The 25,579-nt window shown below is 33.7% G+C and overlaps 4 protein-coding genes across 5 annotated transcripts; 3 read left to right on the top strand and 1 right to left on the bottom strand.

Annotated features, from left to right (window-relative positions):
- Nucleotides 1–680: 680 nt before the first annotated feature.
- Nucleotides 681–4,643, top strand: LOC114375803. The gene is made up of 3 exons (XM_028333664.1): nt 681–1,304; nt 2,627–2,794; nt 2,922–4,643. The coding sequence occupies exons 1-3, from the start codon at nt 765–767 to the stop codon at nt 4,575–4,577; spliced, it is 2,364 nt and encodes a 787-aa protein (XP_028189465.1). The 5' UTR covers nt 681–764; the 3' UTR covers nt 4,578–4,643.
- A 1,882-nt stretch (nt 4,644–6,525) lies between these two features.
- On the top strand, nt 6,526–11,060 carry LOC114377677 (UDP-glucuronic acid decarboxylase 6-like). Of its 2 annotated transcripts, XM_028336308.1 has the most exons (13): nt 6,526–6,676; nt 6,872–6,991; nt 7,743–7,829; nt 8,007–8,094; nt 8,416–8,507; nt 8,831–8,895; nt 8,972–9,060; nt 9,221–9,298; nt 9,415–9,508; nt 9,892–9,958; nt 10,044–10,107; nt 10,218–10,258; nt 10,413–11,060. In XM_028336308.1, the coding sequence occupies exons 2-13, from the start codon at nt 6,896–6,898 to the stop codon at nt 10,596–10,598; spliced, it is 1,047 nt and encodes a 348-aa protein (XP_028192109.1). In that variant the 5' UTR covers nt 6,526–6,676; nt 6,872–6,895; the 3' UTR covers nt 10,599–11,060. The 2 variants fall into 2 exon arrangements, with proteins under 2 accessions (XP_028192109.1, XP_028192110.1); XM_028336309.1 differs by lacking the exons at nt 6,526–6,676; nt 6,872–6,991; nt 7,743–7,829; ... (3 more) ...; nt 8,972–9,060; nt 9,221–9,298 and having other exon boundaries at nt 9,482–9,603.
- A 973-nt stretch (nt 11,061–12,033) lies between these two features.
- LOC114374805 (ACT domain-containing protein ACR9-like) lies at nt 12,034–15,449 on the top strand. The gene is made up of 5 exons (XM_028332499.1): nt 12,034–12,413; nt 12,506–12,706; nt 13,207–13,694; nt 14,337–14,621; nt 15,134–15,449. Exons 1-5 carry the CDS (start codon nt 12,248–12,250, stop codon nt 15,278–15,280), a joined length of 1,287 nt encoding a protein of 428 aa, XP_028188300.1. The 5' UTR covers nt 12,034–12,247; the 3' UTR covers nt 15,281–15,449.
- A 2,276-nt stretch (nt 15,450–17,725) lies between these two features.
- Nucleotides 17,726–18,539, bottom strand: LOC114377268 (histone H2A). Its single transcript, XM_028335706.1, has 2 exons — nt 18,232–18,539; nt 17,726–18,140 (listed from the first exon to the last, which is right to left on the bottom strand). Exons 1-2 carry the CDS (start codon nt 18,439–18,441, stop codon nt 17,901–17,903), a joined length of 450 nt encoding a protein of 149 aa, XP_028191507.1. The 5' UTR covers nt 18,442–18,539; the 3' UTR covers nt 17,726–17,900.
- Between the last annotated feature and the right edge of the window lie 7,040 nt (nt 18,540–25,579).

The following is a 25,579-nucleotide window of genomic DNA, read 5'->3' as shown; positions in this document are numbered from 1 at the left end:
CTCTCAAATCCCCTAATGAAGTTGACCCGTCCTTAAAACAAATCATGTTACAGGACCACCTAATAAACTCAGCTAGATTAGCTTGGCCTGAAATTCAGAAAAAAAAAAAAAAAGCTTGGCCTGAAGCTGATTTGAGATGTGCTACAGTTTTACAAATTATATAGGATGTAATCGATCGTTATTGGCCTGAAGCTGATTTTTCCACTTTCTATTTCTTTAGCCGTTTTGGCTAACACTAATGGTGTTATTTTTTATATATATTTTTGTATCTAGTTTATTGTTGGACTTTTATATAATGAAAAATTATTAAGTGATCTTTTTTGCAAGGCTTTTGTCCTGCTGTTGCCTTTATTAAAAAATTACTTTAGCTAAAAATAGGGGATACGAAAACTACTACAATATGGTCTATATAGTCCATACACATACATCTGGATAATTTTTAATTCGAATAGCTAATTATAAGGACAATTACAACAATATGATCCATACATTACAGCTTAAAATTACTTCATTAGGATAATTATTTAAAGTGGACCATTTCTCCATTTAGAATAAGAAAACTACTACAATATGGTTCATGCATATGCTACTGTTCAATTGTCGGAATCAAATTTAACTGATATATAATTAAAATAGAAGATTTCCTCTGTTTTGCTCATCTCATTATAAAAAAACCCAACCATATATGCTTTTGCCTTGCCTCCTACACTCATCGATCATATAACATCCTTCATAAGGTAAAGCTAATACAATTAAAAAAACTAATGAGACTGATGAATATGCCACCATTGTGGCGAGAGTGCCTCTCATCTGCGTTCCGAACCGCCCTAGCGTGCACCATAGTGGGTTGTGTGACCCTCTATGGTCCTTCTTCCATTTGCACCCTCGTAGCATTCCCTGCATTCTCATACGTCACAGCCATTCTCATCATCATAAACGACGCCGCTTTGGGAGACGCCTTGCGTGGATGTTGGCTCGCACTCTATGCCACCTTTCAGAGCATGGGCCCCGCCATGTTGAGCTTGTGGGCTGTCGGACCAGGACGGTTCTCTAAAGCCACCAGCGCTGCGGCGGTGGCGCTGGCCGCATTTGTGGTGGTTCTTCCCTGGCCTCAGAGCACGCATTTGATAGCTAAACGTGTATCGTTGGGTCAGATAGTGCTGGTGTACGTGGTGGCTTATGCAAATGGTGTTCACACTGATCCTATCATGCACCCTATAAGCTTGGCTGCTAGCACTGCCTTAGGTGTTCTTGCTTGCGTTGTGGCATTGCTGCTTCCTTATCCGCGTCTTGCTTCCTCCCAGGTAATCATGTCTTTAGTTCATCTGCATGCTATGTTAACATGATTCAATTTTTTATTTTTTTTTTACCGCTAAAGCAAGGAAATATGTTTCTATTTGCTAAAACTTATAATGTTCTCGGATTAACATGTGTTTGATCTACTTTTTACGTCAAGATGCCCTATAAGCAACTAAAAACTATTACAGTAATAACACGCTATTAATTTGTATTAGTTTGGACACTAAATCCAAACAAAATATATTATAGTAATTAATATCAATATTTTGATTTCGGCTGTGTTGACTGTTGAATGACAACACTGACTTTGTTGACTGGTATAATATTTGTTGCTACCTTTTTTGGGTGTATACATGCCACACATGATAGGTAATGGAAAATGTTATACCCACATCTCCATTTTTTGGTGTACCAGTGGAAGGACAAGAGATACAGAGAGAAAAAAAAATAATTTATAATTATATAATTGTGTAAAACTTTCACTATTAAATTATTTTTTTATAACTTTATATATGTACATTTCGGTGATTTTCGCGGGAAAATTTGTTTAAAAAGTCCGACTAAAAAGTTACTCATCAAACAGCAAAAATTCTTATGGAAATTCAATCCTAGTTGAATAGAAAAACTTTTGAAAATTCCTTATGATCGAAACGTTTGGCATTTAAGTGGATTCTTTCATTAAAATAGAAAAAACTGTCAGTACTCTTGCCCACAAAACATTTGCCATTTAAATGGAATCTTCACATCATCCGTTAGTGGTGTTTTTTCTTCTCTGTTATTTTTATTCCCATTCCACGTTATTTTCTTCTCTAGTATTCTACATCTATATACTTAAGGTTTACTTAGTTGAGAAAGTAAAACTATAGAGGTACATAATGTGTATTAAGCTGTGGATTTTTATTATTTAAAAAATAGAGAAAAATATGGTTTATATATAAATATTGCTACCTTTGGAGCATGGGCTGTGTAAGACTTGCTGCTATTCTAGAGAATTTTCTTACCTTAACACCTAAGCGAGTACGTAGCGAATGCGCACTAAAAATGGGTACCAAAAGAATATCATTAGCATTACATAATACAGGCTAGGTGGTGGTAGTAATTGCGATACCGCGCTGTCAACTAGGTACACGGTGCAGGAGTGACAATTAATTTAAGAGGGACATATGCAATCCTATTTTTGGGCAAAAATTAAGAGGAGATAAATAAAAAGGAAAAAAGAAAAGTAGAGATAAAAGTAATAAGGAAAGTTTATATATATATATATATATAATGTGTGTTTTTCAAGAAATATTTCTATAATCTAAATTTTGTTTCATAATTGGTACAGATGAATCAAAGCTACAAGCGATTAACCAAAAATATCTTGAAGAGATTGAAGCTTCTTGTAAAAGTGATATGCGAGGAGGACAAGATTACTGCGGTCGGATTAATGTCTCATGCCAAGTCTTTAGTAACTAAGCGAACCAAGCTCCTTTCTATCATCATTCGCTACAATGTAAGCCCAAAGACTCATTTCATGAAAGCAATTAATGTTGCATCTCCCTATAAATGTAGTTTTTTTTTGTTGCTATCGTTAAACTCATTTTGTTTTTCTTCCCTTTTATCAATTTCTTTTTGCACAGGAGGGCATGCAATGGGAGAGACTTCCAATTAAAATTTTCAGATCACATTGCTTGAGCCTAATAGAGAGACTTCAAGAGGTAGATACCAATCTAAGAGGGATGGAGTTGGCTTTAGCTTGCACCAATTCATTCCCAATCAACATTCTCGACCAAGACTTTAAACATGGTCTTAATAGCCTTGAGGAGCATGTTACCCTGACCATAAAACAAGCTAAACAAAGCTTACGTGACGGTTCACTAACTGTCCCCGAATCTAATGCAAAAACCACAACCCATTTTCTCCAATCCCTTCACACCATTCCAACAACTTACCAAGAATTATCCATTTGCTTCTTCTTATTTTGCGCCAAACTCCTCCACAAGAAATCATTGACCGAACCTCCAACTTGTACTCAAGACCTACTCGTTAAGAAAAATGGAAATTCTCCGAAAGAAAAGTTGGCTAATTTGATAGCAACGTTAAGAAATACAAATCTTATGCCAGCAATTAAATTCTCTCTCTCTTTGGGCCTCTCAGTGTTCATGGGCTTAATATACAGCAAAGAAAATGGGTTCTGGGCTGGGCTTCCAGTGGCCGTGAGCTATGTTTCGGGGAGAGAAGCCACATTTAGAGCTGCAAATGTTAAGGCTCAAGGAACCGTGTTAGGAACTGTGTATGGCGTTTTGGGTTGCTTCGTATTTGAGAGATTCTTGCCCATTAGATTCTTGTCTCTACTTCCTTGGTTCATCTTCACGAGCTTCCTTCAGCGAAGTAAAATGTATGGGCCTGCTGGTGGCATTTCCGCAGTTATTGGGGCCATTCTAATTCTTGGTAGGAAAAATTTTGGGCCACCAAGTGAGTTTGCTTTAGCCAGAATAATTGAAACTTTTATTGGGCTCTCATGTTCTATTTTCGTGGATCTTATTTTCTGGCCCAAAAGAGCCTCCACCTGCTCCAAAACGGAACTCTCTCAATGCCTGGCCACACTTGGTGAGTCCATTGGGTCGTTGAGTCTCCTTGTTGCTGGCAAAACCAATTTGGAAGATAACCAAAGGAAGTTGAAAATGCAAGTTAACGAGCTTAGGAAATTTGTTGTGGAAGCAGAAATGGAACCTAACTTATGGTTTCTACCATTTAATAGTGTTTGTTATAATAAGCTTTTGGGGTCATTGTCAAGAGTGGTGGATCTCATGAGGTTTGGAGAACATGCTTTGAAGTTCCTCCAACAAGAATTCCAACGATGTGGGGCTTGTGAGAAAGAGGATGTGAACATGCTAGAGGGTGAACTTGGACACGTTAAGGACTTGATTTGCTCTTCAATAAAAAATATTGAAGAGATTTCTAGTACGAAATTTGTTGCGAAAGAGGTTGAGAAGAATAACAATTCGTGTGATCTCGAAGCAGGAAAGTCAAATTGGGGTAATAATACGTGCATGATTTCTCGTTTAGGTGAAGATGGAATTGAACAAACAATTGGCTCTTTTCTCCAACGGTCTAGAATTGTTGTTGATAACTTATATGGTGATGAAGGTGAGAACGAAATGAAGAGCCACGTTGTTCTTAGTTTGAGTGCCGTGGGATTCTGCTTGTCTGCATGTATACAGGGGACGATGGAAATTGAAGAAGCAATCAAGGAACTTGTTCAATGGGAGAATCCCTCTAGCGAGATTGATTAATTAATTTGGGGGAAACGGTGGGTGAGAAATATATGTATGATAAGTTATACTATGATGTAACTATAAGAAGAGAGAAAATAGAGGAAAATTATATAGGTATTAATAGAGTGTTTAAAGTTAAATAATGTTCACATATCATTACTTTTTTTTAGTGAGATGTCATGTAAGATAAGTTATTTTAACAAATCAAATTCAAAGTTGATATCATATAAATGTACTAGAATTTTGAACATCTCAAACTATTTTAACCTTTAAATATGTCAGTAAAATCATGTAACTTGATCCTACACCATGGTCGTAAAATACTTACTACTTAGTGAAATATCCTTATTTATTCGATTCCTGCTTGGTGAATCTTTGTATTTTCATGGATGATTATATGCAGCAGTATTCGTGGTATAAAAAAAATCACAAACCAAATCAAGTCACTAGTTTATTCAAAAAATTGGTCGATTCATATTAGGTCACGATGAGCCAATGGCATATCTTGTCCAATAAAAAAGGCTTGGATTTGTTAGACCATAAGTTCCTAATCTGACTAGCTCGATCGGCTGATGTTAGTCGATTTTTAAAACTGTGATCGATATCATTTATTAAACTAGAACAATCATGTATTGATTTATGTGCTCGCTAATATAGAAAAGTAATAATTGATATGAAAAAAAAATTCAACTAAATTACTTTCACTAGATAGAATCTTCAAAACTAAAAATATTTTAGGAATATTATAACATATGTTTGGTTAGCTTTTAATTTTTCTGAATATTATAGATATATGATTAGTTATCATTAAAAAGTTGAATAATTTTATAATTAATTACCACCAAAAAAAGACTTCTATTTATGAAGATAACAAAAAATTGTTTTCAATTATTCATAAATAAAATTACCACAAAATGACTGTCAAAAAAATTAATACAAAATATTTTTATTAGAAAAATTAATTTTATTCCTTTGTTATTTTAAAAAATACTATATATATTAAATCAAAAGTCATTTAATTATTTATAAAAAAATGGGGGGCTCTCGAGTTCGATAAAACGTAGATCCTTGTACCTCATCTCACTCATCAGCTCACGTGGCACTGCACAATGTGTAAGTGTAGCCTTGTGCTGACAGACTACTCCATTCTCAATTTCTCATGCGCTGCCGCCTTATTCTATTTTGTCTCACTGCACTACTACTCTTCATTACCTTAATTACTCATAGAGAGAGACATGATATTCTTCAAAATTGAATTGAATCGATTAGCACTTTGATTGATAGTTGTGAAACCTATCGTGGTTATTGGCCTTAGTAGGTTAGTGAATAAGTGGTGTAAGTGAAGTACCAATGATTAAATCGGTTTCATGTAATATATATTAAAAATTTAAAATTAGATATATATAAATATATAATTAACATTATTTAAATAAGAAAAGTTATTTCATATTTCAAAATTTAAAATAACAATAGACAATGATAATGATAAGATATATGTAATTCATTTTTTTATTTTGTAAAATCAATCGGATCAATCCAATCGAGATTTGATACCTAATCAATTAAATTTGACCGAATCATTCGATTTATTAGTGAAAATCAATTCGGTTAGACTACCAGGTCCCAATTGCACCGGTCTAACGGCCCAGACCCAAACAGGCTTCACAACTATGCTTTCATTTGATATTATTGGTATCATACGATTCATTTGTCCTGTTAGGTATTTAATTATAGTCATAGACACAAAATTTAATGTGGGGTTGGGTTTGGTTGCATGTGGCTTGGTTTTTCTTTTCTGAATCTTTACTTCAGAATAATAGTTTGGTGTGATTTCCATTACTGTTGTCGTTGCCTAGGAGCTTTCATTATGTCCTTCAACTTTCCGTGACTTTCAAGGCTTCCAAATTGAATTACTAAGCTTTTGGGGGATTAGTTTTATCTATTATAAACTTATAAAGTTTTTTTTTAATTCCCTTCAAAATTGAGTTTAATGTTTGATGGAAGAATTTTCAGATTTTGGTTCTCATTTATCTATATAAATAGGTCTATGATCATGGAGTGGTAAGACAAGAGTGATTAGGGTTTTGGTTTGGTGTTTTTCTTAAGCTTGAGATCAGGTTCTTGACTTGCTCTATCCCTTGCTTATTCTTATTGCTTTTAATGTTATTTGTATATTTTTGCCCACTCTGTGCCTCCAATTGACCCTTCTATTAAATAGATGTGAAGTCACATGATTTGGTTTGGGAATTTGATATCCCATTTAGTCTCTATCTTATCTGTGCACGACATTGACCATCCCAAAATTTGTGTAGGAATTAATTTCAGAGGTTCAGAGAATGGCAACGGATTCTTCTAATGGTAATGGACATCACCAAACAACAACAAAGCAACCTCCTTTGCCGTCTCCCCTGCGCTTTTCCAAATTTTTTCAGGTGAAGCATTGCATCTTTTTGTCTTCATTACCATTTTCCATGCAAGATAATTTACGTTGCTTGCTTGATTCTAGTTTCATGGTACACTAATGAGCGTGACATATTAGTAGATTTTAAAAATGGTTACTTTGTGCATTGGCCATTTTGTCTGCATTGTTTATTTTAAATAAATGTAAAGCTGAATATTTTGGTTTTAAGTTTTAGATGTCTGTGTTAAATGAGATCATAATAAGATAATTAATATCTTATTGTTGATTACAAACTTCTTCTCAAATTGCACTGCAACTCAGTACCCTTTACTGTTGCTAGAAACACAAACACCAAAAGAAACTTAAATGAATTGAAAATGCTTTCAAATGTGGAGTGCTTCATGCATTGGTTACATACTATAGTTTGACCACAAGCACTCATCAAAATGTTGACAATAAACCCAATGTTTTATACCGTGAATCTTCTAAAAAGACACAAGGGAAGATGATCACAAAAGGTTGAAATTTATTTATATATTTACTATACTGATATGTGGAGCTGTAAATGGTTTTGCCTGTATTCCTATTCTTTTGCATAGTGCCTAGCTTTGGTTCGGAATTATGTCTATGAGAACATCTGTGTGTCGTGCATCCATTGGTCAAAACTTGGTTAGGTGTTTGTCAATTGAATATTGCTTTTGCAGAAGCAACTATTTTGCATAAGCCTCTTTTTCTTGTATTGATGCCTTGTTTACCAGTATTTCTTTCATTCTTGATAACAGTCCAACATGAGAATCTTGGTTACTGGAGGAGCTGGATTCATTGGGTCTCACTTAGTTGACAGATTGATGGAAAATGAAAAAAATGAGGTAAGTGGGTTATCTATTTGCTCATAATGTTGTACTTCTGATGTTCACTCATGATTTTACTGATTTTATACAGATGCCATAACTTGCTATCATCCTATATGTGATAAATAAGATACAGCATATAGAACTAAGTTTGACTTGATAAAGTTCTGCCACAATATCTCTGTGTTTAATCAGGTAATTGTTGCTGACAACTACTTCACTGGATCCAAGGACAACCTCAAAAAATGGATAGGTCATCCAAGATTTGAGCTTATCCGTCATGGTATAGTCTAATCTTTGTTTACTATCAACTATCAAAGGCATTAAAATTGTCACATTAGGCAGTATCTCCTTGAGCTTTTAAATTTAGTTTGTCAACTGGTTTTTGTTCACTTATGGCATGCAATCAGCATAAGCTTCACCATGAATTAAAGCATTCATTATTTCAACTTTTTCTAATAACCACAATTAAATTAGCCATCTGATGCGGGAACGGTAATAATGATATTGTATTGTGTACATAACATACTACGTTCAACATCACTTTAAATCTGTTTGTAAACCAATGATGCTGATTCTCATTATCACTTTGATCCCTTTGTAGATGTCACGGAGCCTTTATTGATCGAGGTTGATCAGATCTACCATCTTGCATGCCCTGCCTCTCCTATTTTCTACAAATACAATCCAGTAAAGGTATAGTTTTGAGAGTCTGCTTTTGTCTAATAATTGGCCTTTTAATTGAAAATCATACTTATTCATGTCAAATGTTGGAGAAATTACATTCTACTTCATTGCACACTCACTGGTATGGTTGCTTTTCTTGGGAAAAAAAAGTAGTGGTGGAGGGGATTATACTGACCCCTTCTCTTAAAGTAGTTTCATTCCCCTGCTTATTGTTACATTCTTTCCATAATTATGTCTACCTCCTGTCATGCATCATTGATCGAAAGTTCTCTCTGCTTATCTGTCCTTGAAAGACTATATATCTAATTTGTAATGGAGTAATTACTTTACAGACAATAAAGACAAATGTGATTGGCACACTGAACATGCTTGGGCTTGCAAAGCGAGTAGGAGCAAGGTTGGGATATTTTCTTAAACAATAATCTCAACTGCTGCCATTAGTTGGTCTTAATTAGTTCTAATTTTATTGACAGGATTTTGCTTACATCAACTTCAGAGGTATATGGGGATCCTCTTGTGCATCCCCAACCTGAAAGTTATTGGGGCAATGTTAACCCTATTGGTAGGTTCCTTCATTTCATTCTCAACTTGCTAAAGAGCTTCTTAAATGGAACTATTTCTGTCAATATGACTACAAACTCTAATTTAACGGAGATATATGTATCCTTTGATACATATTCATAAAGATGTAGACTGAGAACTTAAATATATGATAATATCAGGAGTTCGTAGTTGCTATGATGAGGGGAAACGGGTGGCCGAGACATTGATGTTTGATTACCATAGGCAGCATGGGATTGGTAATTTCTTGTCTTCTTTTCCTTGTAATTTCTTCTCATTTTGTTTACACATATCCAGTAGAGATTTATCTTTGTTTCTTAACTCCTTGTGGTGTTTATGTCTCCTTTCAACATAGAAATACGCATTGCAAGAATCTTTAACACATATGGACCACGCATGAATATTGATGATGGGCGTGTTGTTAGCAACTTCATTGCTCAAGCACTTCGGTAATTACTTGACTGTTATCTGGTTTTAATGCATGACCACGCATGAATATTGATGATGGGCGTGTTGTTAGCAACTTCATTGCTCAAGCACTTCGGTAATTACTTGACTGTTATCTGGTTTTAATGCATGCTATAATGTTGTTACTTCTGTATATCTATTTTGATATTCTGATGGTTTTGATTGCCAGAAGGATCCCTTTAAGTGGTGCATGATTTGTTCAACCATCGTGCTTGCTTGCTACTTGTTCAATCAATTATTGATTTAATTATTTTTAAATTTTAATATTTTAATTTTGGTGATTAGCTATGTTTTCTATTTCTGTCTTAGTCCTATTTTTATATTGATTCTTACCCTTCAATTCTCACATAATGGTTCATTATAGGGGGGAACCATTGACAGTCCAATGTCCAGGAACACAAACTCGAAGTTTCTGCTATGTCTCTGACCTGGTTGGTATATGTTCCATAATCTATGTATCTTTAAATTACTACCTGAATGCCAGAATGTGATTATGATATTTATGAGATGCCTTAGGTTGATGGCCTTATCCGTCTCATGGGAGGATCAAACACCGGACCAATCAACCTTGGAAACCCAGGTTATCTTTCTACTGCAAGGCCTGTATTTGAATGTCATATTTCTTTAGCTGGGAAAGTATCTTGACTTTCTCTTCCCTTGGTTACTTATTTGAGTATCTTTAAATTTCAGGTGAATTTACAATGACTGAACTTGCTGAGACCGTGAAAGAGGTCAGTTTTAAGCATCTTTAAATATAATTGAGCTATTTTTCTTAAGGTGGATTGCATGTTCAGTGTACCAAACCAATTTCATCCATATTTATGTTGAAAGTGTGAATGAAAATCTTTTCAAGTTTTTGTTTAATGTTTTGTGGGTGGTTTGCAGCTTATTAATCCAGGTGTGGAGATCAAGATGGTGGAGAACACTCCTGATGATCCGCGACAAAGAAAACCAGACATCACAAAAGCAAAGGAATTGTTGGGCTGGGAGCCAAAGGTCAAGTTGCGTGATGGTCTTCCTCGTATGGAAGAGGATTTCCGTCTGAGGCTTGAAGTTGGCAAAAAGAATTAATTTGTTTTCGCTCTTTTGGTGACATGTCAAAGTAGAGAAATAATAAGTGAGATGAGTCTGGCCCATTTTCAAAATTTTCATCATTATAGTTATTATTATGATTATGATACTGAGAAAGTTGGGGGACCTGAAATTTGGCGTCTACAGCTATCACATTGCTATATATCTTGTTTTGTTTGGCGAAAGACTGCAGCATTTCACTACAAATTTTGCTGTTTGTAAGATGATTGAATTGAAATTTTTTCCTGTTTTCTGCTTATCTTTTCAACTTTCCTTTGCTAAGTGTATTTGAGAACTGAGCTTGAGGAATGTTAATTGCATAGTCGGAAGTCAAGCCATTTATTTACACTGATGCAAGGTCTACACACAAGTGGTCGAATTTTGTTTTGAATTGTATAATTCATGCATTGGAGAACGATTTTGTCTGTAATAAAATTCTATTCAAAAGTTTATGTTATCGTCTTGTCTGGAGCTGGAACTGGAACTAATCTGAAGTTAGTTTTACATGATAATTTTCTGCAGTCTTCAGGGTTATGAGAATAGCCAGAAAATTCCTAGGACTGCCATGAGAAAAATTCTAATCTATGCGTGAAAAATTATATTATGATTAACTTCTTTTCAATAAAACTTTCCATGTCCTTTATCTTGTTTCTAACAAACAAGGTATGCTTGGTTTACACAATGGAGGCTAAGTTAATATCAAGTAGCAGCAGCAATCATAAATTGAATAATATTCAATCTGTACCAAAAAAAAAAAAAGTATTCAATCACTTAAAAGTTGTGCCTTGGTGACTTGTTGGTCATGGGTTCGAATCCGGAAACAGCCTCTTTGCATATGCAAGGGTAGAGCCTCTGGGCAATGGGGTACGAAGTTTTTAATGTGAATTAAATATATTGCTTTTTTAACTTTTATAGAGGAGTATTGCTTAATTAAATATCATGAATGGTAAATATATTAATTTATATAATATTTTTATCAAAATTATATTTAAATTGTTTTGTAATTGACTCGTGTTATAAAAACTTTTATATTAACTGGGTATAACAATTAAATTGTTTATGAAACTAAAACAAACAATTACGCATTATTTCTTTTTAATTTTTAACTCTGTTCAAAACCATAGACCAATCGGGAGGGGTGAAATAGGGAACTAGATTCGATCCAGTCAAAATTTTCTCACATTTATGCAGTTGGATGATAAATTACAAAAAAAGGATGAAGATCGAACAATTTAGATTTTAAATTTAATTTATGAAAATAAAATGAGTCATAAGGTTTTTATCTTAACAGATTCGATTTATTAATTACGTGAATACGTGGGGAAAAGCAAAGTGTAGAAATCCAGGTTTGGAAAACAAGTCCCTACAGAATTTACTTTGGTGACATCAAAGCTAACATGATAAGCAAAATGGTAGAAAGTACCAAGTACCAAACATGGAAGCACATTAGTTAGATGAACTTAAACGAAATTATAGCCTCAGAAAAGAAAAAGTTAACCATAACAAATATCCCGCCACGTCCAGAAAGAAGTGCCGTCGCGATTGCTGACGTGTACTTGTACAATCACCATGACAGTACAAACCTCGTGTCTCCCATAATAATAGTATCATCGTTTGACTTGCCAGCTTTACAGTGTTAGCTGCCTCCTATGATGGGAGGAGTGTCGGGCGGCGACGACGACTTCGTTCAAATCCACCAACCGAACAAGCCCGGCGACCCTTTCATCATCACCTTCAATTGCCCCGACAAAACCGGTCTCGCTTGCGATATCTGCAGAATCATTCTCGATTTCGGTCTCTGCATCACCAAAGGAGGTCTCTCACTTTCATTGAATTCTTCGTTTACAGATCCTATTCCATTTTATTCTTATCTTAATTTAATGGACCTTCTTTTGAATATCATTCAGATGTTTCAACCGATGGAGTGTGGTGTTACTTTGTGTTATGGGTTATTCCACACTCCGTCTTGCTTCCTATCACTTGTTCTTATCTGATTCTCAAAGAACGACTTCAGGAAATTTGCCCGCCTTGTTTAGCCTCCTTTTATATCATTCAGCAACCTTCCAGATCTTCTCCTGTCTATCTGTTGAAGTTCTGTTGTCTGAAAAGTTTGATTTGTAAAATGCAGAATGTGAAGTTTTTCTAAATGTCTCGGTGGAATATGTTGTTAATCATGATGGAATCTCAAGATTGTCTCCCTATTAACTCACGTGCCAATTAGAGTTAGTTTGTCACGTACCTTTATGCTGACTTTCCCTAATAATAGTTCTGTGCATATACCTATGTCATAAGCCTTTTGCCCCACCTTTATATTGATTGCCAATAGCTTTACCTATATTTTTTTGGCTATGCACCACTTGTTTTAATGATGATAGAAGCTTATCTCTTTGGCCAAACCGGTAAGTTTCTACCCTTTAAGATATGGGTGATTGTATCATCTGACAAATTATCTCACCTACCGATAAAATAAAATAAAATCTGGCAAATTAATGTCTTAACTGTTTCCGTCATGCTGGTTTTCCATATGACTTACTGTGTGCTGCATCTTACTACCAATCAAGGAAGAAAGGGATGAAAATGGCAGGGGAAGAGACTAGAGAGAACAGAGAGAAAGAAATGATCAAAGTTATTAGCAATATTTTGGTTCTGTCAAACATCTTAATGCAGCTTCTCAACTGCCAGTTATATTTCAAGGGCATACTGTTGCTTATAAGTAATCATCACTTGCTTCAATTTTCTTTTAGGGAACTTTTACACACAAGAAATCGACAGGATGAGACATGTGAAAGATTGAATGCTGTTCTGCGAGACTCGTGTACCAGCTGTGAACTCCAATTGGCAGGTCCAGAATATGAATATAATCAGGGTATCTCTTCTCTGTCTCCTGCAATAGCCGAGGAGCTATTTCGATGTGAGTTATCAGATAATCAAGTTCGTTCTCAAGCTCTTACCCCTGATATGACTAAGTTGAAGAAAGCCAATGTAGCAATAGACAATTACTTAAGCCCAGCTCACACGCTAGTTCAAATACGATGTGCTGATCACAAGGGTCGTCTTTATGACATTATGAGGACTTTGAAGGACATGAATATGAAGGTATTATTTTCTCTACGAAAATTATTTGTAGCACAGTATCCTTTGATGGCTCCTCACTTTCCTAGCATACTCCAAGCTCAATGTCCTTGTTCATGAAGGGTATATAACGTTTCCATTTGGTCAATTTTTGATAGATGGCAGCTGTCAGCATAGGGTAAAATGTGTCACTTCTGTTAGTAATTTTATTGGAGTTGAAAATTTGCATGCTGCTCATTCAATTAAACAATCAATATCATTTTCCCTCTTTACCCAGTACTTGCAAAAAGATACAGCTTAACTGAACAAAGCTGACAGATTTTGTCACAATTGCTTGTTCTGCAATCTCAATTTTATTATTCAGTCAGCTCCTAGCAAGAAAAACCACAATTATGCAACCAATTTCGAAAATCAGTGGGTTGATTTCCTTCTTTATCAGTTTTGTTTACATGTTGCCATATTAGTTGTTTTTGGGAGCCACCATTTTGATTGAGGTAGTTAGATGGTGCAAACTTCTGAAGTAGCTTTCATATATAACCAATCATTCATCTTATCATGGATAAAATTTATTTGTATGAAAAATTGAATTTGTGTTAATTTCTGTTTGTGCTGGCAACTATATAGCATTCTAGCAGTTTGCTGACACTAGTGAATTTTTCTTCTTAGATTTCATACGGCCGATTTTCACCCAATTCGATGGGGTATCGTGATTTAGATATATTTATTCAGCAGAACGATGGGAAAAAGATTTTGGATCGGGAGAAGCAGAGTGCACTCTGCTCTCATTTGAAACAAGAAATGCTTCATCCATTGCGAGTAATCATTGCAAACCGAGGACCAGATACTGAACTGTTGGTCGCTAATCCAGTTGAGCTATCTGGAATCGGAAGACCTCGAGTTTTTTATGATGTCACATTTGCTCTCAAAACACTTGGAATTTGTGTTTTCTCGGTAAGAAAATTTCAGAAATGTGATAGCAAATCTTTAAGATCTTTTTTTTTTTCTTTTTGAAAGGCAAATCAATATATTAAACTTGGTACCAGAAGTACCCAAAGAGCAACATGTGCAGTATAATTCCCCTGGTTACTAGATATTAATTACAGTAACAATGTAATAAATAACATGTAACCAAGAGATTGACCCACCAACTGTGTAGTCTCCTAGGAATCAGAATTCCATATACAAAATATAACACCCCATTAATTTAGATCCCAATACAACATGTTTGTCACCAAAATAATCTCTCCAATGCAGAGCAAGCTATAAAAATATAACATTTTTGGCCGTTATAAAAATATAACTGCATTTTTTTAAAATAAGCATTGATATATACTGCTGTCATTTAGATAATAGAACATTAGGCTTATGAAAAAAACTAAAATCTGTTGTCATTTAGACAATAAAACATTATAGGCTTATAAAAAAAAATCAAATCTAATTACTTAATTCCGTTTTTGTTATAGGCTGAAGTAGGACGGCATTCAACTTCAGAGCGTGAATGGGAAGTGTACAGATTTCTCTTGGATGAGAACTGTGAGTTTCAATTAACAGGTGTTGCTGCTAGAAATAAGATTGTAAATAGGGTTCGAAGAACCTTAATGGGTTGGTAAGCAGTACATTTTTTAATACAACAATATGTATTATGTAGCATCCGCCATCTGGTGTTGCAATGTGTGCCATGTACCATTGAGTGTCTTCTAATTATTTTTTATATGTTGATCATTGGTTGTTCGCTTTGTAATTACACTAGCCTGTATTTGATCTTCTTGGTGTTCTTTACATTACAATTATCATAAAACCCGGTTTAATTGTTTTAAGAAAATAAGAAGATTGTCACATTGTAAAATACAAACAGACAGCCAAAGGGATCAATCGAGATGTTTAAGATTATTGTTGGTTAGTGCTTACTATGAAGAGTTTGAGGCTGAGCCACGAAGGATTTTGTTCTTCTAAACATCGGCGCTGAACCTTTAAAGAAGATTGTACAACGACATAGGATTGAAGGGTGATCGCTGATTGATGAGTGCATGTAGAAGCTGTTATCTTGGGCAATAAAGCCTTATTTTTTCATCAGGGTCTGACACATAACTTCAGTCTTCAGGCATTGCATAGATGGCAAAAGTTTGCACACCTGTAACTTAAAATAGAAAGAAAGCGAAGATGCATTTCATATATGTAATCCCCCTTTTGGATTAGTTTGTTGTGAATTTAACAGGCATGCACAATAAATGTAATTTGCACGGTTAGTTAATTGAAAAAATTCTAATGACTTCTAAAATACTCCACTAATTATTATAAAAATAAATAAACTTATTATTATATATTATTGTGATCATTATTTTACACCAGATAAAAGTTCTGTAATAATTGGATTTTTGGGACATCGAACAGCTAATAAATTCATTATTTTAAAATACGGTCAATAAACCTTGATCCGTGTTTGACTTCACTGCAGTATATTTTTGTGGTAAAATCAAATTTCTTTTTTATCTAAATTATATTTGTTTTTTATTACGGTCGGATAAAATTATTATGAATAATATTTAATATAATTGCATATTCAGAATTTGAATCTGACACTGCTGGTTAAGCTAAAAGTTCACATCAATTAATTCATGTGTAAAAGGAAATCTTTTTAAAGCAACCAAAATCAGCTTATTACAGCAAATTATACTAGATCAATTTACCAAGCTGACAACGATTCCAAACAACAGGCAATAGGCCGAAAGAGCAATAAACAGCATGAATTACTTAAGGTTAAAAACATTAACTCATCATGACAAGGCAGATTAAAATCAACAAAGCTTCACACCACCAAAAATCCGATCAAATACAATCTTGCACAATTATGTTGTAGTGTGTTTGATTTTCATTTAGAAACTTCAAACGTTCGTTCAACAAAAAAAGTTACACATTCTTGCTTCTCATTTTTATGCTTTGAAAAGCGAGAATTCTTGTTTGCGTCAGTGCAAATCAGTTACCAAACACTTAATAATTTTGAAAATACAAGCCAAATTGGCATCCATTTATATATTGTGGATTAGTCTCTTCTTTTAACATCATGTATTTTAGTAAGTGGCATTAAACATTTTAAGTGAATGATCCTTTGAAGAAAAAAAAATCACATGCCATTTGGGAACTCCATGTGAATTTCCATGCATCGTTCAATTGAGACATGATCAAAGAGAAATTGATTACACTTTAGGGGAACTCCATTTGAATTTCCTTACTTGGTTCATTGAGGCGAAAGCAAAGAAAATTTTATATGAAATGACAAGAAAAATAATTATTCATGTTTGATTCACAATGTTTTAGCCAAACATTTTAAAATTATCTCAATATTAAAGAGAAACTAAAATTGAGTGAGATAAGATTCTATTCCAACATTTTCCTACCAAAAAATGAACTAAACAAAAAAAAGTTTTTTTTTAAATACCCCCTTCCTCTTATTTCCCTCCAACCAAACACTACAAATACTTCAATTTGCAGCAGCGCCCATAAGCACATGTGCAGTATAGTAAGGTCTTCTAACACCATAACTACATCCACCAGTTTCACATCTCCATAAACATTTCGGAACTTTACCACAGCGTTGACAAAAAATTCTGGGTTCCAAAAACGGGAAAAAAAATCCAGTCAACAACTACCAGGTCACGGTCAGGTCTCAACATAAAAGGTAGCCATTGATTGATATAAGAACAATTAATTAACCTTTAATAATTCAAAGCTATCCATTTACCAAATCCGAAATTGGGTAGATTTATAGGTATGCAAAAAAGTATGAAATTAATGCACAATACAAATAACTCGTTAATTACTTCAAATAAGTATCAACAAAAATACACTTGCCAACACTAACATGACTAAATTCAAAGAAACGACAGAGTCAATTAAGCTTCAAATTAGCCTATTAACAAGACCATAGGAATTAACATGAAGTTTCTTAAACTTCGGTTTATTTAGCACTTCAAAACCAATAACTTCACTTACCTGCAACTGAATCAATACAATATGGCAATAACACATAACAAAAATAAAAAGGGGCAGCGACAATATAGATTGAAAACAAGAGGTTTCCACTTTTCATTAATAAAGCAAACTCACTCCTACAAGCAACACAATGGGACAAGAATTACAATGTTTAAGAAACACAACAAATTTCCTGTTACACCAAAAGCATCTAAGCACCGATATACAACACTACATTTAAAAAAAAAAAAAAAGGATAATCTAGGCCTTCTTAGGAGATTTAGTAGCCTTGGATGGAGACTTAGGCTCCTTGGCAGCCCTCTCCGTCTTCTTAGGCAACAAAACAGGGTTAATGTTTGGAAGCACACCACCATGTGCAATGGTGACACCAGCAAGCAATTTCCCCAACTCCTCATCGTTCCTCACAGCCAATAGCACATGTCTCGGAATAATCCTGTTCTTCTTGTTGTCACGTGCAGCATTCCCAGCCAACTCAAGCACCTTCACAATCCAATCAAGACAATTCAATTTCACAACACATAATTAACCATAGTCAATCAAGATTAAGTGATGCAAATTAGTGATATGTTACCTCAGCAGCTAGGTACTCGAGAACTGCGGCCAAGTAAACGGGAGCACCGGTACCGACACGCTGGGCGTACCTTCCTTTCTTCAAATAACGGCCAATTCTTCCGACGGGGAATTGGAGACCGGCCTTGACGGACCTTGAAACCGGCTTCTTCTTAGGGCCGCCGCCCTTTCTTCCTCCGGCGCCCTTCTTGATCTTTCCGCCAGCGTCCATTTCGGAACCCTAGAAATTAGCAGTGGCTGAATAAGGTGAGGAGATGGGGAATGAGAAAGGTTAATGTGTTGTTTAGAGAGTTGGATGAGGGAAGAAAATTGCCTTGGCATCGTTTTATAGATAGAGCTTTGCACGCTGCTGTTGTCATTGCACGATCCGGCTTTGAGACTAACGTGGACGGTTTGATTTGGTCTTATCTACGGCTCTTGATTCGCTATATGGCGATCCGTGTGCTTTAATATTAACCAATGGGATGCCGCTTTGTCACACGCTCTTCTTTTTCCATTTGTGCACTTTCACTTTTTAATGAAAATTAATGGTAGTAATAACTATAACTAACAAATTCTTTTTTAAGTAAATAGTATTCGAAAGAGAAGATATATCTTTAAAAATAATTACTTTTTTGGAGTAAGTTAATTTTCATATGATATATATAATATTTAGCAGTATAAAAATACACAATTTGTTAAAAGGTAAAAATTTAACATATAATTAAATTTATCCTAGCATAACGAACGGACTTAGATCACAATTAAGCCACACTAAATACATAAGTCCTATTATATATTTATTTTGATGAATAAAAAAAAGCATTAAATTCTTCTATATGATATCAAATTAAGCCATATGCTAAATAAGCATTATTCATGATCCAATTGCTTCAAAAAGATCTAGTAGAATTCAATACCACCACTCAATTACCTATTAAACTCACCTAATCCGATTACCCTGAATGATGTAGAAAAATCCATTCCTTGCTTGTAGCCCCCAACCTTGAAAGGTACGTGACTAGTGCAACACCATGTCCCCCTAAAAATATCACCACTATTGCTAACTATTCTCTAAGATCCCACCTATCATTTCTGATTTTTTTTTCTTCCTACCAACAAAGTGCCACAAAATATGCAATGACCAACATCAACACATATGCAGGCCTTGATGAAGTGCATTATGTGTTATTTAAAATCTATTACCATTTTTCATGGCATTTCATCTAACAAGTCTACTGATCGTAATCTCATTACTTTCTGGAATGTTGATTAGGGTGGTGATACACAAGACAGAAAATCAACAAGTGCAATTACCTAGTCTACTTTGTTCAAAAAGCAACCAACAATCGCAAGATCATTAACTTAGGCAGAGTATGGGACAATAGCTATAACCACTACTGGAATACTATGTCTATGGCTATAGAAGCTTCTTCAAGAACTTTATGTGCCCACTACTAGGACTACCACCTACTTAGACAACATTAGTGCGCTGCTACTTATCCATGTGCTAACATTGTTTTTCATTCTTGCATGACACTTAGCCAAAGACTACCACTTTACTCGTGACCTGTTGGCAAAAACACAACTATATATGTCTTGCATGCCCATAACTCATCAGTTGACAAATTTTTTTACCAGACATCTTTCATCCTCTTCAGAACCACAAGTACTGGAGTCATTAAAGACTGTGGCGGACAAATATGAACGAGGGAGTGTATTTGCACCCCTTACTTTTTAATCGATATATGTAAATACATTGAATGTGTATATTTTGTCCTATTAATTTTATATATTTAAATTTTCTATCCTTTTTTTTTTACTTCTTTCGTGATAATTCTTATGAATTTTATTTTTATAATAAATTATCCCCTAGCTTAAGTTTGTAGATCCGTCACGGATTAAAAGATATCTCCATCTTGCAAGGATGTGTAGGTATTAGGTAGACTAACTTAGATTCATGTCGCATATCTCTAACAAAATTATTTCTTCGTGCTTGATGTAAAACTCCATCATTTTTTTATTCTTCATGTCCTTACTCCTCCATATCCCACACATATTAAAAGTAAGTATTTTTTCGTATGAAGACGCCAATTATCAATTTTTTTCTTGAGTTTAGGAATCAAGACAATTTAAAATCACATAGGTTTTGACACCACTTTAAATAAAATAAGGAGATGAATGGAGAAAAGGGAAATTCAAAACCTAAATTTGTCTCTTTTGCGGTAAATTAACTCAGGGGTCAGTTTTACAAACTTTTTTTCAGAATTGGGTCTGTTTTGAAAATAATTATCGAGGGGGTCTGATTTTCAAAGTTTTCTGTCATTACTATAAGTGAAACATGACGTGGCAGGGACAGCATGGCATTTCGCCATTGAGGTTGACGAAACAGGCACTCATCACGTCGACAATAGGCACGACAGCAGTGGATTTCGCTGGTGGTATTAGCGAAATAGGCTAAGTTACAGGTGAGGGTTTCGCTGTTGACGTGATAGGTGCCTATTTCGCCAAAAAACATATTAATAAAAAAACATTTTAAAAAATTAATTTCATTTATGTTCGGGAAAATTAATTCTCATTTATCATGTTAATATTTTAATTTTAGTATATACCTTTTCTTTCCTTTTTAAATTTTTTTTAATTTTAGTATATACTTTTTTCCTGTTTGGCCACTGCATGCGCGCCACGTCAGCAGCAAAACGCTCACCTGCAACCTAGCCTATTTCGCTAATACCACCAACGAAATCCACTATTGTCGTGCCTGCTGTCAACGTGATGGGTGCCTGTTTCACCAACTCCAATGGCGAAATGCCATGCTTGTTTTACCAACTCCACTGGTGAAATGTCATGTTGTCCCTGTCACGCCATGTTTTGCTTATAATAACGGCGGAAAACTTTGAAAAAACAAACCCCCTTAATAATTATTTTCAAAACAGGCTCAGTTTCAAAAAAAGTTTATAAAACTAACCCCTGTGTCAATTTACCTTCTTTTGCTCACATTGTAAACACACTAGTACATCAGTATTTTTATTATTATACAAAATATTCCTTGGTCTATTGAAACATGACTATTGGAAAATATAATTATTTGACTCTAAAAATACTACATAAATCTTAAATATCCATCAACATCAAAATGAATTAAGTTTATTAATTACTCCTTTTTCCAACATCCTTGTACTAATTAAGTGTCACCAAAAATAACTTTCCACCGGTCCTAATCAATGTTGTGCCCATAGAATTTTTCTTTGGAATAAGAAACTTCAGGCAATTTTTTATCAATTAAGTATTTATAGCCTCTTTAAGCAATCTAGTGCATTCCAACACCCTTATACCAAGTGTCACCAAAATCTTAAACTCTCCACTGATCCTAATCAGTATTTTGCCAATATAAATTTCTTTGGAATAAGAAAGTTCAGGCAATTTGGATCAAATAAACATTTATAGCCTCTTTAAGCAATGAGCTTACTACTGTCCTTTCATTACAGTCTCCTTAATTATCTTATTCTTTTTTTCACACCAAATAAAGTTCAATCTTTTTTTCTAGTTTATTTTCCCTTGATAAAAATTGAAGTTTAAAAGTTACAAAAATTTGGAATTAGTCAAGATTAATATAAGATTACATGGCATTTACACTAGTTATTTAGGGGTTTATTGGAGTAATAGCTTAAGTCCAATGACTAATTAAAATGATCTTAAAGTGTACAACATCTTATTACAAATTACCAGTGATTTAAAGGGTTATATAGTTTTATAAAAAGATGCATTCCGTTCTACAATTCATTTATATGTTTCATCTCCACTAATATCTCAACTATTTTTTCATAAATATGAAGAAAAAAAAATCTTATGCACAATGAATAAATCATACAATATTTTATAGTTTGTTTTTATAAAAAAATAGAAAAATACTTGTTTTTGGATTTCAAAGTTATTAACTTGTTCGTCAAAATAAAACTAATAATAATTTAGTTCCTGCTATCATTAAAATAAAATAAAAATATTTATGTACAAATAACAAAACACTTGTTACACTTGCAAACCCTAGGGAACGAGTACAGTTTAATTCGACTTATTTGAAACTCTATGTGACTTATTATTTATCTTACTTATAATTAGTACATTTGGTTGTGTAGTAGAGATATAAATATTGTATTTTTAAATGAAAATTTGGAAGTTATAAAGAGTTTTTTTTTAGAGTGGAAGTTATAAAGAGTTGTGATACTACGAACATGAAAAATTAATTGCTTTTCTTTCACTACACCGCAAGACCAAACTAGCTAAATGTTAAATTAAACATTGTCTTAAATCAACTTTTTGTGAATGTGTGTTTAGATTGATATTAAATAGGTGAGATTTTTATTAGCTTATCAATAAATAAATGAATATTCATTTTATTTCCAAGTTGAGTATTTATTTCTACTGAGATTAAAAAAATCAATGTTTTGCTATAATTCGGCTCTTAGCTTGTTTCTTGTTGATAGACTAGAAATGGAAATTGCGCAGTTTGAATAGGTCTTTTGAAAACCTATTCGTTTGATTTCGAAATGCTTCATGTTTGTTTGGATTATGTATGATTTTGAAAGTTTAAATCACGACTTAGAACAAAAATTGTTCTTAACTTTTGCCCAAACCATTATTTGGAGACTCTTAGACATGAAATGAAATCAAAATTAAAAGAATTTAATTCAGTCGATTGAATAATGTGTGTGAATTATTATAAATTTATTTAATATTTATTTTTTATTTTTATGGATAAAAAAATAAAGACAGAAAATTTAAACCCTACTTATTTCGAGACTACATCCCCTTTCCATCAACAAAATAAAGTTATTAATATGACTAAACCCTACTCATTAAAAAATAAAACTTTAAAAAATAGAATTCAAACCCTTCTTATTCCGAAACATCACCCTACCCTAATAAAAATAGATCTGGTCATACTAAAAACAAAGATATTAATACTTATAAGATTTTTTTAGTATACAATGACAATAAAAATCAATCTCAAATCATCATGCATCTATCACATGATCCCTCCATCATTAGGTCAACCTTAATGATTCTTAATTATATGATTGTTTACATATTTGTTAATTATATTTTTATCCACATTTATTATGATTCATAAACTATAGGAAAAATACTACGTTAGAATTAACTTAACATGATTTTCTTAGCAAATTCAACCTTCTTCATGGTTAAAAGGAAAAATAATCTACATTTGGTTAAAAATTATGTTGAGACATATTGAAAGTTAGTTTTTTAAAGGCAATAAATGTTGAGAAAAATCGTACACAACAAGGATTTAAGGTGAGAATACACAAATAAGTCACAGAAAAATTATGCAAATCATATCGGAAAAAAACCTCATTCTAAATGGGCAAAGTGCATGTTTAGTTAAAGTTTACAAATTTAAGTTTGCAAAAACAACTCAAAGTTTTACTTTTACAAAACTCAATTTCTAGGAAATTTTTTAATGTGCAAACGTACATTTAAGGACAATTGAATATATCACAAAATTGAATTTCCTCTCCAAGAATACATTCAGTATCGAAAACTATTTTTAAGCGGTTAAGCGAACATGCCTGTAATCTCATAAGACCTTTAATTCTTACAAATTACATGTTAAATAAATCATATTATCGAGTCACAATACTTATAATCAAAATAGGAAAGGTGAATGAAAATAAAAAGATAAAAATAAAAGGATTTAAGGTGAATGAATTCTGCAACTTTAAATTTCTCTCCTCTCATTTTTCCTCAACAAAACATTAACTTTTTATTCTTACTTATTCCTCACCTCTCATCTCTATTTCCCATTTACCAAACAAGGAAAAGAGAAAAGGTAACTATGTTTCTTCTGGGAAAGGATATTTCGGCCTCGATGATGAATATATAACTTTTAAACAAACTCTTACGTAAACTTTCATAAGATTGTGAACATTCATGTGATTAGGGATTTATATTATATTTTCTTAAAGGTTCTCAAAATTAAAGGCATTCATCATTTAAACTCTCCTTGAAAAAAAGAAGATTAAATGACCATTTTGATGATCCTTTATCTTTATTTTTATTCAGTTTAATTTTTTATCTTTTAAAAACTTTACTTTAATCATTTATCTTACTTAAAAGGAACCAAAATTTTCCTTAAAAAGCTCAAGTAATTTCACTTTAGATAACGGGGCTATAGTCCATTGGATTTTTTGTCCAAGAACCCGCAACCAATTTCATCAAAAAGAACCCTAAAACTCCACAAGAATTGTTTGTTCTTCATTTTTGTAGAACATTTTATATAGAAAAGATCAAATATGAAGAAAAGAGGAAATTTTGGACTTGTGTGACTACGACATTAAATTTCTCTGGTATAATAGGATATCTTATAAAGCAACGAGACTAGCAAATTACAGCAAATCATAACAAAACGCTTTGCCAATTTGACAAAGATTGCAAAAAAGCAACCAAAATGCTACAAGAGAAGCTAACAGTAAAGCTTTGTAAATCTAATCTTTAATTCTATGATATAACCACTACTCCACGAATTCTAAGTTCTAACTTCTATCTTCGGCCAGAGCGGGTTACCAGCTTCACAATCCAAAGATATGAAACTACCATTTCCCAGTGCAAGTTTTGCTGTCAAATCAATCTAGCAACCAAAACATATAGAACCAGCCATTTATACTGAAGTCTGTTATTTGCGTAAACAGCTATAATTGAACATATTCTTTCGGTATCATATTGGCTTGTTCAAAACCTCTAGTACAGAGGAGAAACATTGCACACAAGGGTATAGATGGAGCGGGCAGCCCACGTGAAAATATCCACAAAGCACACTTTCCCATCCCCGGGGTAAGGTATATGCAACAAGCTCTATAATGACAGTTAAGTTCAACTGTCACTGCAAACACTAGTCAGATTAGCATCAAAATAAGCACTTCAACTCAACGTCCTCTTCCCTAATTACCACTCAGTGAAAATGTGGATGCTAAGAAAGACTAGCACTTTAACTTCAACCGACGACAATTCCGAGAATTGCAGATCAAAGAATAGGTGAAAAGCAAACAGAATTCAAAACAGGGGCAACTTAATCTGAATGCAACCAGAGTGAGCATAACATAAATACTAACTCCTGCAGCATCCTTTATCCTGGAGGCTCTTCATCTGTTGACTTCTTAGCTTGACCAGTGCACTCAATCAGTGAAGAACAGATGATAGATTCCATCCCACGAGTTAATATGTCAAAATTACCAAAACAGTTTAGAGAAAAATTACTCCCTTAAAACAACAGATAAGAAAATCTTAAGATTGCATTAGATTAGGATCCTATTTGGATAAACTTCTCCATAAATAGATGAAAATAAGGAAAAATG

This window comes from Glycine soja, chromosome 11 (genome assembly GCF_004193775.1).
Source record: "Glycine soja cultivar W05 chromosome 11, ASM419377v2, whole genome shotgun sequence".
In the NCBI taxonomy this organism is placed as follows: Eukaryota; Viridiplantae; Streptophyta; class Magnoliopsida; order Fabales; family Fabaceae; genus Glycine; species Glycine soja.
This window is presented reverse-complemented; position numbering and strand designations above follow the sequence as displayed.